The 19,309-nt window shown below is 41.8% G+C and overlaps 1 protein-coding gene and 1 long non-coding RNA gene across 8 annotated transcripts in view; one reads left to right on the top strand and one right to left on the bottom strand.

Moving 5' to 3' along the window:
• SPMIP11 (sperm microtubule inner protein 11) overlaps positions 1–19,309 on the top strand; it is a 54,757-nt gene that overhangs the window by 29,296 nt on the left and 6,152 nt on the right. For 4 of the 7 annotated variants that reach the window (XR_014083802.1, XR_014083800.1, XR_014083801.1 and 1 more), the window contains exons 2-4: positions 16,470–16,592; positions 18,559–18,703; positions 19,119–19,225. Coding sequence is in view for 3 of the 7 variants with exons in the window: in XM_081596828.1 (XP_081452954.1) it covers positions 9,193–9,265; positions 16,470–16,592; positions 18,559–18,703; positions 19,119–19,167 (390 nt within the window). In the remaining 4 variants the exon portion in view is untranslated. Of the gene's footprint in view, positions 1–9,099; positions 9,266–16,469; positions 16,593–18,558; positions 18,704–19,118; positions 19,302–19,309 lie in introns of those variants that run through there. The other 3 variants (XM_081596830.1, XM_081596827.1, XM_081596828.1) reach the window with 2 other exon arrangements.
• Positions 9,115–14,151, bottom strand: LOC145547385 (uncharacterized). Its single transcript, XR_014083804.1, has 2 exons — positions 12,513–14,151; positions 9,115–11,701 (listed from the first exon to the last, which is right to left on the bottom strand). It is a non-coding gene; the product is annotated as an uncharacterized LOC145547385 (long non-coding RNA).

Here is a 19,309-nt window from a genome sequence, read left to right as displayed (position 1 = left end):
GATAAAATAACATAAAACAATACAGAATACAGTACAAAAGAGGAACCCATAGACCAATAAATGAACAAATTCACTAACAGATTAAATTCAAGAATAAAGACAATCATCTACCATCAAGTAGGATTTATTCCAGAAATACAATGATAATTTATTATTAGGAAATAGATAAATATAAATACATCACACCTGTATGTCAAAAAGTTATATCCAACTATCACTAGGAACTAAAAAGGCATTTGATACTTTTAGAAAACACTTTGTAAATTAAGTAAAAAAGGACATCATCAGCATAATATGATATCCACCTCATATCATACACAAATATAAATTCTTGATGAAGACCTAAGCATATAAGACAAAACTATGGAAATATTAGAGGAAAAAGTAAAATATATTCACAATCCTAGGATGATTTCAGAAAACTTTCTTATAGGACATAAGGCCCAGAAACCTAAAATTGAAGATTGACAACTTTTCCTAAATAAAAAATTATAATTCTGTATCAAAAGACATCATAAAGTTAAAGCAAGAAAGCAACTAAGAGGGGAATTCCCTGTTAGTCTAGTGGTCAGGACTCCACACTTTCATTGCCAAGGACCTGGGTTTGATCCCTGGTCTGGGAACTAAGATCCCACAAGCTATGCAGCATGGCCAAAATTAAATAAATAAAAGAGAGACTAAGAGAAAATATTTGCTATTTATAGGTGTGTATGTGTGTATACACATATTTACATATATACACACACCTATATAAACACACAAATTTATAATTCACACATACATAAAACATACACACATTTATAATTCATATATATAATATTCAGAGTACATGGAAAACCCCCAGATAGGGCATCAGTCCAGACTCCCCTTCTCATCCAACATCAGATATTTATTTGTTGGGAACTGACTGTGCCAGGCCCTGTGTTAGACACTAAGAATACAAAAGTGACTAACACAGACAATAAACAAATAAATAAACATGATATTCACAGATTATACCAAGTATAACAAGTATGGAAAGGATATAAGGGTGGGGGAGTTGATGCAATGGCTCAGGAGTTATAAACTGCTGGCCAGAGGGCCGGACTCAGCCTGCAGAGTGATTTCTTGAAAAAATTTGTACCAACATCTAAAAGTCAGGTGCTTTTATGTAAATTCCACATTTCTGACTTATCTTAAAGATTAGAACTGGCCACACCGGCCCTGAATTCCCACATGAGCATAAATGGCCAGAGTAAAGTAGCAGCTGCCCATTTTGATTGGACAGGTTTCTTGCTCAGTTGGCTTTACTCATTAACATTATCTGCCTGACTCTTGGAGGCAACTGAGTTCATAGATCCCATGATGGAGAGTAACTTGGAGAGGTCTACTTTAGACAGTAATCAAGGAAGTAATGTTTGAGCAACCTCATGAAGAACAAGAATGAACCAGCCATGTGTAGAGCTAAGGCAAGAACTTCATAAGAGCAAATTTCAAAATCTAGAAGCAGTTCAAGGCCAAAACTATAGCAAAACACTTCCAACTCCCACTTTGATCACAGACTACTTTCACTGTATCCCAGTCAGAAGCCTGTGACTCATCTCCCATTTCTAACAAGCACTTTTTTCTCCTATGGTTGATTTCTAGTTTCATACTGTTACGGTCAGAAAAGATGCTTGAAATTATTTCTCTCCTCTTAACTTTGTTGAGTCTTGTTTTGTGTGAAATTATGTGATCTATTCTAGAAAATGTTCCTTGAGACTTGAAAAAAACGTGTACTCTGGTTCTTTTTTTAAAATTATTTATCTATTTTTATTTTTGACTGTTCTAGGTCTTCGTTACTTTGTGCAGACTTTCTCTAGTTGTGGCGAGCAGGGTCTACTCTTCGTTCTGGTGCGTGGGCTTCTCATTGTGATGGCTTCTCTTGTTGTGGTGCACAGGCTTTAGGCACGTGGGCTTCAGTAGATGCAGCTTGTGGGCCCTAGAGCATGGGCTCAGTAGCTGTGGTGCATGGGCTTAGTTGCTCCTCAGCATGTGGGATCTTCCCAAACCAGGGATCAAACCCATGTGCCCCTGCATTGACAGGCAGATTCTTAGCCATTGCACCACCAGGGAAGTCCTGGTTCTTTTGTTTTGCTTTGTTTTGCTTTTTGTTTTGTTTTGTTTTGTTTGGATGTAGTGTCTTGTAGATATAATTTAAGTCCAGCTGTTTTATTGTGTCCTTTAGGATTTCTGTTGCTTTGCTGATTTTCTGTCTGGAAGATCTGTCCTTTGATGTCAGTGAGATGTTAAAGTCTCCTACTATTACTGAAATATTTACCATATATAGGTTGTGTATGTGTATATGCACATATATTTACATATATACACACATCATATGTACACATAACTCATGTCAATTTCTCCCTTTATGTCTGTTAGGATTTGTTTTATGTATTAAGGTGCTCCCATATTGGGTGTATTTCCGTTATTGATGTTCAGTTACTCAGTCATGTCAGACTCTTTGCAACCCCATGGACTGCAGCTCGCCAGGCTTTCCTGTCCTTCACTAATCTCTCGGAGTTTGTTCAGACTCATGTCCAGTGAGTCAATGATGCCATCCAACCATCTCATTCTCTGTCACTCTCCTCTCCTCCTGCCCTCAGTCTTTCCCAGCATTAGGGCCATTTCCAATGAGACAGTTCTTTGAATCAGGTGGCCAAAGTATTGATGCTTCAACTTCAGCCTCAGTCCTTCCAATTAATATTCAGGAAATTTCTTTTAGGATTGACCTGTTTGATCTCCTTGCTGTCCAAGGGACTCTCAAGAGTCTTCTCCACCGCCACAGTTTGAAAGCACCAATTCTTTGGTGCTCAGCCTTATTTATGGTCCAACTCTCACATCCATACATGGCTACTGGAAAAACCATAGGTTTATACATGGACCTTTGTTGGCAAAGTGATGTCTCTGCTTTTTAATACACTGTCTAGGTTGGTCATAGCTTTTCTTCTAAGGAGCAAATGTCTTTTAATTTCATGGCTGCAATCACCATCTGCAGTGATTTTGGAACTCAAGAAAATAAAGTCTCTCACTGTTTCCATTGTTTCCCCACCTATTTGCCATGAAGTGATGGGACTAGATGCTATGATCTTAGTTTTTTGAATGTTGAGTTTTAAGCCAGCCTTTTCACTCTCCTCTTTCACCTCATCAAGAGGCTCTTTAGTTTCTCTTTGCTTTCTTCCATTAGAGTGGTGTCATCTGCATATCTGAGGTTATTGATATTGCTCCCAGCAATCTTGATTCCACCTTGCAAGTCATACAGTCCAGCATTTCACATGATATACGCTACATAAATAAGCAGGGTGACAATATGCATCCTCCTTTCTCAACTTTGAACCAGTCCATTGTTCCATGTCTGGTTCTAGCTGTTGCTTCTTGACCTTATGTCTCAGGAGGCAGGTAAGGTGGTCTGATATTCCCATCTCTCTAAGAATTTTTCACAGTTTGTTGTGATCCACACAGTTGAAGGCTTTAGATTAGTCAATGAAGCAGAAGTAGATATTTTTCTGGAATTCATTTGGGTTTTCTGTGATCCAACAGTTGTTGACCATTTGATCTCTGTTCCTCTGCCTTTTCTAAATCCACCTTGTACATCTGCAAGTTCTCGGTTAACATACTGTTGAAGCCTAGCTTGGATTTTGAGCGTTACCTTGCTAGCATGTGAAATGAGCACAATTGTACAGTAGTTTAAACATTCTTTGGCATTGCCTTTCTTTGGAATTGGAATGACAACTGACCTTTTCCAGTGCTGTGGTCACTGCTGAGTTTTCCAAATTTGCTGGCATATTGAGTACAACACTTTAACAGCATCATAATCCTTTAGGATTTGAAATAGCTCAGCTAGAATTCCATCACCTCCCACTAGCTTTGTTCGTAGTAATGCTTCTTAAGGCCCACTTGACTTCACACTTCAGGATGTCTGATTCTACGTGAGTGAACATACCATAGTGGTTATCCAGCTCATTAAGATCTTTTTTGTACAATTCTTCCATGTATTCTTGCCACCTCTTCTTAGTATCTTCTGTTTCTGTTAGGTCCATACTGTTTCTGTCCTTTATTGTGCCCATCTTTGCATGACATGTTCCCTTGGTATCTCTCATTTTCTTGAAGAGATCTAGTCATTCTCATTCTACTGTTTTCCTCTATTTCTTTGCATTGTTCACTTAGGAAGGCTTTCTTATCTCTCCTTGCTATTCTTAGGAACTCTGCATTCAGATGGGTATATCTTTCCTTTTCTCCTTTGCCTTTTGTTTCTCTTCTTTTTTCAGCTATTTTGTAATAATACCTCCTCAGAGAACCATTTTGTCTTGTTGGGTGTATATTGGGTGTATATATGTTATTAATAACACATGTAATATCCTCTTCTTGTAATATAATGATTCCTTTATCATTATATAGTGTCCTTCTTTGTCTTTTTTATGGACTTTGTTTTAAAGTCTATTTTGTCTGATAAGAGTATTGCTACCCCTGATTTCTTACTGTTTGCATTTGCATGAAATATCTTTTTCCATCCCCTCATTTTCAATCCATGTGTGTCTTTTGCCATAAAGTGGCAGCATATTGTATGTTCTTCACCAGTCATTTTAATTGTGCACATCCTGAAATATCTATGCACAAAGACATTCAAGGAACTTGACTACCCTCTGCGAAGTTTGGTTTCAGTCGTATTATTCAGACTTCTACATAAAAATTCCACTCAATAGCAATTATGTTCTGTTTCTAGTATTCCCTTGAAGCCACTTCAGCCGCCCCAGAACTGAAGTCTGGGCTCATGTGACCAAGCTCTGGGGAACATAGGCTGACTCTAAAAGTTCAGGATAAGGCTATGAAACTCAAGGGAGTTGGAGTGTTGAACTATCAATCTATCTAAGACAAAGGTATGTGTATATGGCTCTCCTCCTGGGACATCTAGTCTTCCTAGAATGATTAGGAACAATAACCACAAATCTCAAGTGAGCACTTGGGACTTCCTGATAATCCTATTATATTTCCCTAGCCACTCTCCCACTACTCAAGGCAACTTCACATCTATTCTCTCTTCAAATCTCTAAAATGCCCTCTCCCATCCTCACTCTGAGGTAGTAACTTCCTTGTTCCTTATTTAACTAAGTAGGAGTAATAAAAAGCCACTTTCCATCATCACATCTAATATTCCACTGCATTTCCATTCCACTCATTTCTATTTTCCCTCTGCTACAACGAATGTACTAACTCCATTTGTCTACTATATCTCATCCACTTTTTTTTTAGGTTTATTTCTTTTTGGCTGCACTGGATCTTTGTTGCTGTGAGTGGGCTTTCTCTAGTTGTGGCAAGTGGAGGCTACTCTTTGTTGCAGTGCAGTGGGCTTCTCGTTGTCGTAGCATCTCTTGTTATGAAGCGTGGGCTCTAGAGCACAGGCTCAGTAGTTGTGGCACATAGGCTTAGTTGCTCTGTGGCACGTGGGATCTTCCTGGAACAGAGATTGAACCTGTGTCCCTGCATTGGCAGATGGACTCTTAACTACTGGACCACCAGGGGAAGTCATGGATCTAATCCACTCTTACCTCAAGGATTTTGCTCCTGTAATTATCCCCTTCTCCCTCAGTTTTTTCCCTCTTCCCAGATCATTCCCATAAGTATACAAATGTGCTGTAATCTCTTCCATCTGGGAAAAAAAGGAATCCTCTCCTGATTATATGGTTCCCTGAAACTGTAGTCCCCATTTCTTTCTCCACCACTGTCCCCTCCCACTCCTGATTATACCAAAATTCCTAGGAAAAGTAGTTTATACTCATCAACAGGAGAAAAACAACCATGCTGATTGACCTCACTTCAAAATTCCTGATCACTAAACTCAAGCGGGCCTTTATGGCTGCCCGAATGTCAGACTACATTTCTTTGTTCTATGCATTCTCTCTTCATACCTTCTCTTCCCTCAAACCTCCACCACTTCCTCCCCTATCCTCACTCTCAGATAATGACTTTCCTTCTATTTCACAGTGAAAACGGAAGCAACTGGAAGATCATTTTTATAACCCCTCACAAACCGTACCTATCCATCTACCTGCATCTGTGCCCATATATGTCTTATAATAACGACTGAATGTTCTACATGCTTAAGACCAACCCCTCCACCTGTGCATCAGATCTCATATTTTTGACTATTCAAAGACACTACTCCAACTGTTGCATCAGTTTTTCTATGTTGAACCATTCCTATCTATATATATACATGCTATAATTTCTTCCATCTTAAAACCTTACATCCTATTTCCCTGCCTACTCCCTATACAGAAAAGTTTCTCAAAAGAATTGTCTGGTCTTTCTGTCTCCAAATGTCCTGCCAGTCTCTCTTGAACCTGCATCAATCAGGCTTTTGCCTCCACCAATCCACTGAAACATACCTAGTCACCAGTGCTCCTATCCATGGTGATGTTGCTAAATTAAATGGTAAACTCTTAGCTTTCATCTTATTTAACATATTAACAAGAAAGAGCAACAGAGCTCATCTGGTTCTGAATCCTGATGGTGCTAATGTTGCTTACAATATGTCAGCTGGTAGAGGTTTTGGAATGTGGACCACCATAATGGGGAACTTGCTTCATACCTTTCTATTACTTCAGAACTGGTTTGGAAAAAGTATGTGTGGAGAAAATACTGCATTCTGTTTGGCTTTTACAAAACCACATCCATCTACCTTGCTTAGGCAGGTCTTTCTAATCTCAATTTCTACATTCATTAATTTAAGGAACACACAGTTCCTGACTGTGCTCACCCTTAGTTCCACAACACACGTGATCTTACAGGACTGTGAGTTGTAACCCACACTTGTCTTCAGAATGATTCTCTGGCCCTGCTCACTTTCTGACTGATTTCACCCTGTTAATACATTCACTCAAGTGGCTTGACCTTTTTCTGACTGCCTGTACTAGCACTTCAACCTGTTCTCCATACTCAGATCAGCCACACTCTTACCTGGCTCTTCAGTGAGGGCTTTAACAGCAACATTAAAATGAACCTGTTAACACTTCACATTCTTAACACATACTATAATGATATTTTTAAGTTATTCACAAGTTTCCTTTGAAGAAAGTTTTGTTTTCCCTTCTAGTAGATATGAGGGCCCACTCAAGCTTTCCTTATTATAGTCATAATGAAAACTTGTAGAAGTGAGTCAACACAGGTAATTAAATATTCTGCCAGTCTCTGCCCCCTTCCTTTCTTTTCCTCCTGATAAAGAACCAAAAAAGAAAAGCCAAAGAGGAAAACTGGGTGTGGAGACCGTATTTTGGTCTATCCTTGACTTCAGAAACTCATTTTTATCAGGTACTCAAAGTTGTTCTGGGAGCTAACTCACACTAAGCAAATTCAGAGTGCCCCATTTTCCTCACCTGTAAATGGAGATAATAATGCCTTCCTTACTGATCTGTTGTGGAGAGTAAATTAAATATACAATGTATGTAATACACCTAAGACCTAGCACATAAAACTGTATGACAGATGATTGGAATAAAAGTTAAAAACCATAATGTTATTTACATAGAGAATATATACCTTTCCTCTGACTGGAATATATTTGCTACTCAAAACATACTTGCCAGGGTAGAGAGCCTGAAAAGCAACATACATATATTTGGGTCATATAGCTTATGGGATCTTAGTTCCCCAACCAGGGATTGAACCTGGGCCCTTTGGCAGTGAAAGCACCGAGTCCTAACCATCAGACCACCAGGGAATTCCCATGGAAAGCAATATTCTTAACCATAAGATTTCTTGAGAAGCAACAAATGCTAGCTGGCTTCAAAGGCTAGCTCATCCAGACCCTGAAAGAGCCTGGTCAATTGCAGTTGCTCACAGAAGAGCATCCCTGACCAGTGACCAGAACTCTCTTGTCCACCAATCAGTAATTCCTACCCCTCCCAGACTCACCTTACTGATCCTAATTCTGCTAGTTGCCCCTGCAGGTTCAGCCCAGCTTCCTGAGTTCATTCACCTTGAGTGCCTAAGCTTACCCTTCCCTATCCTGCCCAAGAGACCCTGGCCATATATCTGTTCTTTCCTTTGCTGAATCTGTCTCACCAGTTGCTTTGAACCCCATTCTCCCATCTTTTAGCGTCACACCTGGACTCTTTTCTTGGTTTGGAAGTGTCTTAGAATTTCAGAAAAATTCCCTTATGTGGCCCTTTGCTAAGACAACTCCCTTGCCTTGTTATATGAAAAACCTAGGTCAAGCTAGATATAATCCCAACACACATCTCCACTCAGGGCATTGCCCACTGACAGGCGTCTCAGAGGCAAATTGATGGGGACTGGTGGTAAAGAGTGCTTATGCTTGTTCTTGATTTGAAACAAATAACATCTCCCTGCCAGACTCTCTAGTGACTGCCCTCCAGCCACAGACACAGTGACCTCCGAGCTCTGCATATCCGAAGGGCCTCACTCCATCTTCCTCCACTGCGGCCTTTATCATTCCTCCTCCCAGAGGAATTCCATAATGAGTCCTAGTTGCTCTTACTTCCAAATGAATCTCTTCAAAGAAAAAGTAAATCTTTGGTAAAAGCTGCGTGTGTATCACTTGTATTCTCATTTTCTGGATCTTGTCAAAGGGATCCCATAGGTTTTCCCCACCCTTGCTGGAAAGCACTCTGCTCAGTCTCCTAGTTCTCTTGAACTAGGCCTGTTTGATGACCCGCTATGAAGAAGACAGCTGAATATACCATTCTTAGACTCCAGCAGAGGGCACTGTAGTTCTGGCTTTTCAAACAGCAGCATGAATGGCACAATGAAGCCAAGAGTGAACTGGCCCAAGTCTCTGAGCCCCTCTGCCTTTCTAAATGGATAAACGTACTGAAATTATAGAAGTGTTTTTTGGAAACAGTCATACATCTCATAGCTGCTACAGACTGTCGTCCTCATCCACCCGAAACTAGAGGGAGGAGATACTCAAGCTACTCACAGTTAGATAATATCTAACAGACATTACTTGCAGTTGTCTTGAAGTTGCAAGCGTAATACCACCCTGCCAGAGCCTCAGGAATGGGCACCTCCAAGGTAGGTGACTGTGTCTGTATTGCAGCAAATAGACCACTTTTTTCACAGGGGCTTGATCTTTCCCTACTGGTTCTCCCCACTGAGACTGGTCTAATCCACTGAAGAGTGACCTACCAGGTTCCAGTCTTCTCTCTTACCTCGATGCTAGCCATAGGAAATGATGTTCTGCATTTAAGTGATACTCAGGGAGGCAAAGATCTGCTTCTGGAACAAGGTAGGATCATTACTAAGTCCCTTACCCAACTCAAGGCTTCTTCAGGTGAGAAGACACCCTTGACAGGGCCCTCACTGAGCTATACACAAGGAAGCCCACTAAGAGGGTAGTTCTATCAGTTCATGTTTTTCCTTCAGTTCAGTTCAGTCGCTCAGTCGTGTCCGACTCTTTGCGACCCCATGAATCGCAGCACGCCAGGCCTCTCCGTCCATCACCAACTCCCAGAGTCTACCCAAACCCATGTCCATCGAGTCGGTGATGCCATCCAACCATCTCATCCTCTGTCGTCCCCTTCTCCTCCTGCCCCCAATCCTACCCAGCATTAGGGTCTTTTCCAATGAGTCAACTCTTCGCATGAGGTGGCCAAAGTATTGGAGTTTCAGCTTCAACATCAGTCCTTCCAATGAATACCCAGGATTGATCTCCTTTAGGATGGATTGATTGGATCTCCTTGCAGTCCAAGGGACCCTCAAGAGTCTTCTCCAACACCACAGTTCAAAAGCATCAATTCTGCGGTGCTCAGCTTTCTTCACCGTCCAACTCTCACATCCATACATGACCAATGGAAAAACCATAGCCTTGACTAGACGGACTTTTGTTGGCAAAGTAATGTCTCTGCTTTTTTTTTTTTTTTAAATAAATTTATTTATTTTAGTTGGGGGCTAATTACAGTATTGTAGTGGTTTTTGCCACACATTGACATGAATCAGCCATGGGTTTACATGTGTTCCCCATCCTGAACCCCCCTCCCACCTCCTTCCCCATCCCATCCCTCTGGGTCATCCCATTGCCCCAGCCCTGAGCATTTGTCTCATGCATCGAACCTGGAATGGTGTTCTGTTTCACATATGATAATATACATGTTTCAATGCTATTCTCTCAGAACGTCCCACCCTCACCTTCTCCCTCAGAGTCCATCAGACTGATCTATGCATCTGTGTCTCTTATTCTGTCTCACATATAGGGTTATCGTTACCATCTTTCAAATTCCATATATATGCATTAGTATACTGTACTGGTGTTTTTCTTTCTGGCTTACTTCACTCTGTATAATGGGCTCCAGTTTCATCCATCTCAATAGAACTGATTCAAATGTATTCTTTTTAATGGCTGAGTAATATTCCATTGTGTATATGTACCAGAGAGCTTCCTTATCCATTCGTCTGTTGATGGACATCTAGGTTGCTTCCATGTCCTGGCTATTGTAAACAGTGCTGCAATGAACATTGGGGTACACGTGTCTCTTTCAATTATGGTTTCCTCGGTGTATATGCCCAGCAATGTCTCTGCTTTTAAATATGCTATCTAGGTTGGCCATAACCTTCCTTCCAAGGAGTAAGCGTCTTTTAATTTCATGGCTGCAATCACCATCAGCAGTGATTCTGGAGCCCCCAAAAATAAAGTCCAACACTGTTTCCACTGTTCCCCCATCTATTTCCCATGAAGTGATGGGACCAGATGCCATGATCTTAGTGTTCTGAACATTGAGCTTTAAGCCAACTTTTTCACTCTCCTCTTTCACTTTCATCAAGAGACTCTTTAGTTCTTCTTCACTTTCTGCCATAAGGGTGGTGTCATCCGCATATCTGAGGTTATTGATATTTCTCCCGGCAATCTTGATTCCAGCTTGTGTTTCTTCCAGCCCAGCGTTTCTCATGATGTACTCTGCATATAAGTTAAATAAGCAGGGTGACAATATACAGCCTTGACGTACTCCTTTTCCTATTTGGAACCAGTCTGTTGTTCCATGTCCAGTTCTAACTGTTGCTTCCTGACCTGCATACACGTTTCTCAAGAGACAGGTCAGATGGTCTGGTATTCCCATCTCTTTCAGAATTGTCCACAGTTTATTGTGATCCACACAGTCAAAGGCTTTGGCATAGTCAATAAAGCAGAAATAGATGTTTCTCTGGAACTCTCTTGCTTTTTTGATGATCCAGCGGATATTGGCAATTTGATCTCTGGTTCCTCTGCCTTTTCTAAAACCAGCTTGAACATCTGGAAGTTCACGGTTCACATATTGCTGAAGCCTGGCTTGGAGAATTTTGAGCATTACTTTACTAGCATGTGAGATGAGGGCAATTGTGCGGTAGTTTGAGCATTCTTTGGCATTGCCTTTCTTTGGGATTGGAACAAAAACTGACCTTTTCCAGTCCTGTTTTTCCTTAGCCCTTGGTCTTTTCTGGAAACCCTGATGATATATTTCAAAAGCCAATTTAATGTGGTGGTTAAGAGCATGGGCAGTAGAGCCAAAATGCTGGGTTAAACTCATGTCTTGGCCATATGCTAGTTATGTGATCTTGGCAAATCACTAAACTTCTCTGGGCCTCCATTTCTCCATTTATAAAATAAGGTAATAGTACCCACGTTTTACAGTTGTGCCAAGCACATCCACTGCATATCAGCTCTTTTTACTGTTGTTATCTCTAGAAGATCCTGGAGAAGGCAGTGGCAACCCACTCCAGTATTCTTGCCTGGAGAATCCCAGGGACGGGGGAGCCTGGTGGGCTGCCGTCTATGGGGTCGCACAGAGTTGGACACGACTGAAGCGACTTAGCAGCAGTAGCAGCTAGAAGATCCATACAATCCATTTTATATCAGTAGTCTGCAACCAGCACTGTCTCTCTCTTATTTCGTGCCACTTTCCCTGTGTTCAGAATTCTGAAGAACTGCACCACTTTAAAGAAGATATTTTTGGAAGCAAGGAACTGTCCCCGTGTGTAAAATGTGCCCTGAGAATTGGTCTGGTTCCCTGGGTTTATGTTCTTGTTCACTTCCTCCCAAAGCACTGACAATTTCCTGATATCAGGAAAGACTAAGTGCAAGATAGCCTTCCAAAAATACTTTAACCAGTTTCAGTCCCTGTTAATACTCCAGTCAACTTGCCTCATATCTGATACGACCTCTTAGATAGGAGTCATATTTTATGTAAATACCACAACATGTAGAAATGTTGTTTGCATTTCTACAAGTATGTTCTACAAATATCTTGTATGCATTTCTAGTCTGGGTAGTATTACTCTGCTTACAGTGACACCAACTTCAAGTAATATCTGTTAGATATTATCATCACTATGTACTAAGAATCTGGAACAGACAGGCAAATACCTTAACCTAAAATTCAGATTCTGGGAGCCACTGAGGTAGTGTACATGCTCAGTCACTCAGTCATGTCCAGCTCTTTGTGACCCCATGGGCTATAGCCCACCAGGCTCCTCTGTCCATCAAATTCTCCAGGCAAGAATACTGGAGTGGGTAACTATTATTCCCTTTTCCAGGGGATCTTCCTGACCCATGCATCAAACCCAGGTCTCCTACATTGCAGGCAGATTCTTTACCATCTGAGCCATCATAGGTAGACCCATTCTAAAAAGTTTTCAGCTTGAAAACATTGTGGCCAGTCAGCCCCAGTTCCAACTAACAGAAACAGTGGGCAAAGCAGTGGGAAACTAAGATTTTGTGACCTTCCTAGGGGTGCTGGGAAGCTTATACTACTGAGAAATCTGCAACATAAATTTGGAAAAGTAGAAGATCCAGCCAACTATTTTTGCATTACCCCATATATCCTTCACAGTCCATTCAGAGCATTAAATCTGGTCTTTTGGCAATTCCTAATTTATGGCCTGGTTCTAGAAGAAGCTGTCAGGGCCCTTCCTATCTATTTACCACAAAAAAAACCATATGGAATATAGTATTAACTGAGTGGATGAAGAACCTCTGTTATACCATCTGCCAACAAAATGATGAGTTTTTCTCCCTTGCCACAGTGGAATTTGCTTATAAAGAGTTCATTGCATCATGCTATCCAGAACATGCCCTTTCACAGTAGCTGTGGCATGATTCTTACCTACCCCTCACCACCCTTCACCTCGGGTGGCTTCCAAAACTTGGCAAAGCTATGGATTACCAAAAATATCTTCCAGCTTGCCAAATACTGATCCGAGGAGTAGGCCAACTGGTGCTTGATTCAAGAGGAAAGCATCCAAGTGGGTGATACTGTCCAATATACCTCCAAGCACATGGTGATCCGTACAGGAAGCTGGGTGCCTACTACTCAGAAACTGACATAACAGTCATCTGATAATAATCATATGGCTATACCTTAAATAACAATCAGCCTGAGGCCTCAGGACCAGAGAAAGAGCTCCCGCTGTCACCTGCACCCAAATCAGTACTTACTTGCAGTCCAGGTCCCACTGCTCACTAGAAATATGCTCTTGCTCTTCTCGGTCTGCACTTACTTGGCCATGGACATTCTGCCACCCTCACTTAGCCCAAAGTCAAACAACCAAACTCAAATGACACTGTTTCTAGGAAATGTAACCTGTGATGAAGTACAAAGCCAACCCCTGGTTCAGTCCAGGGTTCCACCTGTCTCAGCCCTCAACTGTCAATGGAGGGGACTCAAACTTTGCCCCACTCTGGTGGTGTCACTGTCACAGAGAATGTTAAAGATGTCCATGGGAGGGCAAAAGGGAGGGTGGAGGGACAGAGATGGTGAACGTTTGGGGCCAAGCAGAATAGAGGGGAAAGCAGGAACTGCGGAAGAACTACAGAACAGCGGGCATCCCCACCACCCACCCAAGATGAGTCAGCAATCTCAACAAACAATTTCCAGAGAGAATGGCAAACTTTGATCCAGTTCACGACAAGCTCAGGATTCTGAGATGCAAGCCAAATCTAGCCTATTTAAGCAGAACATGATTTTTTTTTAAAGACAGTGATGAGAGTACACCAAACTTAAAAGCTTCCATATGGCAAAAGAAACAAATTGAAAAGACAACCTACAGTATGGGAGAAAATACTTGCAAACCAAATATATGATAAACGGTTAATACCCAAACCATAATGAATTCCTATAACTCAACAGCAAAAAAGAAAGAAAATCCAATTAAGAAATGGGCAGAGGATCTGAATAGACTTCTCCAAAGACACACAAGTGGCCAACAGATACATGAAAAGATGCTCAACATCTAATCATTGGGGAAATGCAACTTAAAACCACAATGAGATATCCCCTCACACCTCTTAAAGTGGGTATAATAAAAAAAAAAATCCACAAAAGATAACAGCATTGGTGAGAAGAAAAGGGAACCCACGTGCATTGTGGTAGGTTAGCAAATGGGTGCAGCCACTGTAGAAAACAGTAGGGCGATTTCTCAAGAAATTAAAATAGAACTACCATATGATCCAGCAGTCTCACTTCTGGTATATATATCCCCAAAGAAATTGAAACCATGATCTCAAAGGGATATCTGCACTCTCACATTTGTTGCAGCATTATGCACACTAGCCCAGACGTGGAAGTAACAAAAATGTCCATCAGGGCTTGGATGGATTTTTTAAATGTGGTAAATGCATACAATGGAATATTACTTGGCCTTAAAAAAAAAAACTAGGGAAATCCTGACATTTACAACAACATGGATGAACCTGGAAGATACGCCAAGTGAAATAAGCCAGACAGAGGACACATATTACATGATACCACTTATATGAGGAATCTAAAATAATTAAATTCAATAGAAGCAAAGAGTACAATAGTGTTTGCCAGAGGCTCAGGGGAGGAAGAAACAGAAGGGCAGTAATCAAAGGGTACAAAGTTTCAGTTATGCAAGATGAATAAATCCTAGAGATCTACTGTAGAGCATAGTATAGTTAATCCTATACTATATACTTAAAACTCTGCAAAGAAACTTGAGTTTATGTTAGATGTTACAAAATAGTAAAGAAGGTTGAGAGGAAGTTTTTGGAGGAGATGGATATGTTTGTGGCATAAATTTTGGTGATGGTTTCACAGGTGCATACTTACCTCCAAACTCAGTAAGTTGTATACATATGTACAATTTTTGTGTGTCTGTTACACAATGAAGTAGTTTTTTATTTAAAAAAAAATTATTCATGTGTGTCAGGTCTTAGTTGCTACAAGTGAGATCTTTCACTGCGGCCCACAGGCCCTCTAGTTGTGGTGCGTGGGCTCAGTTGCTCTGCGGCAACTTAGTTGCTCTGCAGTCTGTGGGACCTTAGTTCCCTGACCAGGGATCAAACCCAAGCCCCCTGCATTGCAAGGCAAATTCTTAACCACTAGACCACCAGGCAAGTCCTTGAAGTAGTTTCTTAAAAAATATTAGGAGGCACATAAAAACTGTAGAAGGGACAGAGAACTAAGTTTGGCAGATGGTAACCAGAAACAAGGTTCACAGTCATGCCATAGACCTGACTGTGCAGAGACACCAGTGCATTTGGTGCTGTGGTGGGCACTGCCGGCACTGAGGACACTGGGCCCCAGATAATGCTGCCCCAACCTCCATCAACAGAAGAAGACTTCATGTGCTCCCAGCTTCTTTGCAACCCCAATCTTTGATTCAAAATCTGAAGAAGACATGTTGATTGGCCTAACCAAAACTCTTGGCCCTTGGCCTTGCTACAAGAGAGGCTGGGTATCTTAGTCCATGCAGGCTCCTATAACAAAATACCATAGACTGGGTGGCTTATAAACAACAGAAATTTATTTCTCAAAGTTTTGGAGGCTGGCAGTCCAGGATCAAGAAGCCAGGTGAGGGCTCTCTTCCAGGTTGCAGACTTCCTGTTGTTCCCTCACGTGGCAGAAGGGCCCAGGAAGCTCTCTCAGGACTCTTTTTATAAGGGCATTTATTCCATTCATGGGCGCTCCGTCTCATGAATCACACCCCAAGAGCCCCACCTCCAAATGCTATTACCTTGGGCATTAGGTTTTCAACATATGAATTTGGGGGACGGCAGAGTGGAGGGAATTCAAACATTCAGACCACAGCACTGGGTAAGGAAAAGTTCCTCTTTTCAGTCACTGTAAGAAGATACAGATTTTGCATCTGAGACGATTCTTAAACCCCCATAAGAATGCTAAGACTACACTATCCCACTCTATACTGCCTTTCCAGCTCCCGTCCCTGTCCCTCTCCACTTGACCCAGCACCAGTCCAGCTCTAAACCAATAGCAAGCTGAGACCTCTCTAATGCTTCTAACACACTTGATGCCTGCTGCCCAAAATGCTCTTCCTGATACTACTGTGTCCCATGAACCCCTTCTTACCCTGCAACACTAGGCTTGTGAGGGGCTTGGAGGGATCCCTGCCCTGTGTCTGGTTAGCATGGAGACCAGAGACTGAGAAAGTCGAATAACCCCATTTGCTAAGTATTCAGAGCAAGTCTGCTCTCATTTCAGACCAGAAGGATCCGGGGCCCACTAGGCTTCCCCCTATTATCTCAGAAGATGGCAATTATTCCGTGCACCAAAATAGCCACACAAAGTACCACAAAGCTGTTCGGAAGGTATCATTAAAGACATGTAAGTATCTTGGATTTGTCACCATTCTAGGGGCAGAAAAGGTGTGTCTGAGTTGCTAAAGTGGCTGGGATGTGGTGGGGCGCTGTCTTAGAGCAGGCGGCGAGGTCAAAAAGAGCCAAGAAGAGACTGAGAAGAGAGAGAAAGTAGGCTCCAATAGTGAGGTAAGCAAGATAAGATAAAATTGAATCAGAACTGACAGCAGAAGATCTACCTGTGAATACTTGCTGTCTCTTTCAAGTGTCTCACCGTGGATAAGTCACTTATCCTTTTTTAACTTGTTTCCTCATTCATTTGAAAAAAAAAAAAAGGCAGAAAACACTGACTCCACCAACCTTACAGGATTGTTATGAGGATCAAAGCTTTGGAATTTGAACTGAGTTTCAACTCCAAACAAGCTGTTTGACCTTGGGCAAAATCCTTTGATCACTTAACCTCTCTGGACCATCTGAAAACAGGAATAACACTCTAGTGTTTTTTGTGAAAGAGAAACATATATTTTAAAAAGTACCTAGGACAAGCTACTGATATAGGCAGATACTTGCAGGAATCTCCAGGAAATCCTGCTATGTAAAGAAAGCCAGTCCCCAAAAGATCCCGTACTGTATGATGCCATTTATACAACATTCTTAAACTGACAAAATTACAGAACTGAAGAACACATTACTGATTACCAAGGAGTGGAGGGAGGAGTATGTGACCATAAAAGGGCAACTCTGGGATCCTATGGTGACAGAACTGTATCAATAGGTTAATAGCCTAGTTTTAACAGGGAAAAGTGAAAGTGTTTATTTTGTTTGTTTGTTTAATCCTACTAGACTCTTTGCAACCCCATGGACTGTAGGCTCCTCTATCCATGGGATTTCCCAGGCAAGAATACTGGAGTGCATTGCCCCTTCCTTTTCCAGAGGGGCTTCCCGACCCAGGGATCAAACCTGAGTCTCCTGCATTGGCAGGCAGATTCTTTGCCACTAAGCCACCTGGAAGGCCCCAATAGTATAGTAGGGACTTTTTAAAAAATAATAATTATAAAGACTAGATAGCCAGAATATTAGGCTAATAATTCTAAGTTTTAAAACGTATACAAATTTTATACACTTGTATAATTAGATTTATACAATAAATTAAGAGTGAAAATCCAAAAAAAGAAAATCTAGGTAAGTCTGATATTCAAAATTTTTAAAATATCTAATACAACATTTAGAATTTAACAGGTACTTGATAAATTATAGGACTTCCCTGGTGGCTCAGATGGGAAAGCATCTGCCTACAATGTGGGAGACCCGGGTTCAATCCCTGGGTCGGGAAGATCTCCTGGAGAAGGAAATGGCAATCCACTCCAGTATTCTTGCCTGGAAAATCCCATGAATGGAGGAGCCTGGTAGGCTACAGTCCATGGCGTCGAAAAGAGTCAGACGCGACTAAGCGACTTCACTTTCACTTTCACTTGATAAATTATACGTTAGCAATACCTAAACATAAGGCAGCATCACTGCTAAATTTCAGAGAATCTCCTGAAATAAGCAAAGGGGGAGGGGAGGAAGAAACAGTAGACCTATCTTGCACATTTTCCAAGCGGGTTGTGTGGTTAGGACTCTGCGCTCTTATTGCCGAGGACCTGAGTTCAATCCCTGGTTGGGTAACTAAGATCCCACAAGCCATGTGGCACGGCCAAATAGAAAAGAAACCAAGTTAGGTGGACCACTTGTTTTTGCACCATCTTAGCACTTGGGGAAAGCACTCTTGGAGATGGACTTATGGTAAACACAGGAAGAACCAAGACTGATTCCACTGACCATGAAGGGTGTAAGATGCTGGAATCCAGAAGTAGAGCTGGGTGTGGTGACTACATTTCCAGGACTTCTCAGCATCTGGTCAAGCCTAGTTGTTAGGTTGGACTTGTGGTGCCCTGAGGCACAAAAGGGGGCACCCAACTCTAAGAAATCTGATAACCTGCCCAACCATTCAGTCCCCAATCAGGTCTTCAGGGTCCCCCTGACTGATGCTCAGAACTTCAGCTTCTGGCGGTCCAACAGTGCAGGAGTGCGCCCAGAAGAGACCATGCCATGGATCCGGAGCCCCCGCCACTGCCTCATCAAAAGTGCAATGACCAGGTTAGGTTGGGAAGGGTTAGGGTGTGGAGATCACTTAAATCCTTGGAGATGCTTTCACTTCTATTCAGAGTTGAAAAATGGAATAGGTTTTGGTCTTACCAGGGAAAACTGGCCCCAGAATCTGGGCAGTAGTGGCTACTGCTAGTAGTGGCTATTCAAAGGAGCTAAAGATTTATCCGTGTCTTTGTGTTTCACCTTATGGCTATGACTTCTCAACAGACTCAAGAATCTACAGCATTCCTGTGGGAGGCCTGGAATGTTTCTGCTCCCTTCGCTGCCACCTCCCACCCCTCTAAGCACCACCCATTGGCAGCAGCTCCACCTCTTCATCACTACCCCTGCCCATTCAAGGTTTAAGCCCCCCTACCCCCAGTCCAGCCTAACCTGGCTGAATCTGAGACTGTCTCTTTTCCAGGTTTATGGATCACTCTATTCTCAATGACAGAAACTTCAGTCTGTATTGAAGAGGATGTGTTTGCAGAAGGACAAGATAGTACTGTGGATGGAGCAGTGAAGAGGGCAGTATCCTGGTTCCAATGGCTGACTAATGGGAGGAGGGGACTGAGAAAATGCAATAAATAGACTGATCTAGAAGTAACTTGTGTA

Source organism: Giraffa tippelskirchi, chromosome 4, assembly GCF_054371585.1.
Source record: "Giraffa tippelskirchi isolate mGirTip1 chromosome 4, T2T-mGirTip1v1.2.pri, whole genome shotgun sequence".
Lineage (NCBI taxonomy): Eukaryota > Metazoa > Chordata > Mammalia > Artiodactyla > Giraffidae > Giraffa > Giraffa tippelskirchi.
Note: the sequence above shows the minus strand (reverse complement) of the source record. Positions and strands in the feature narration are given on the sequence as shown.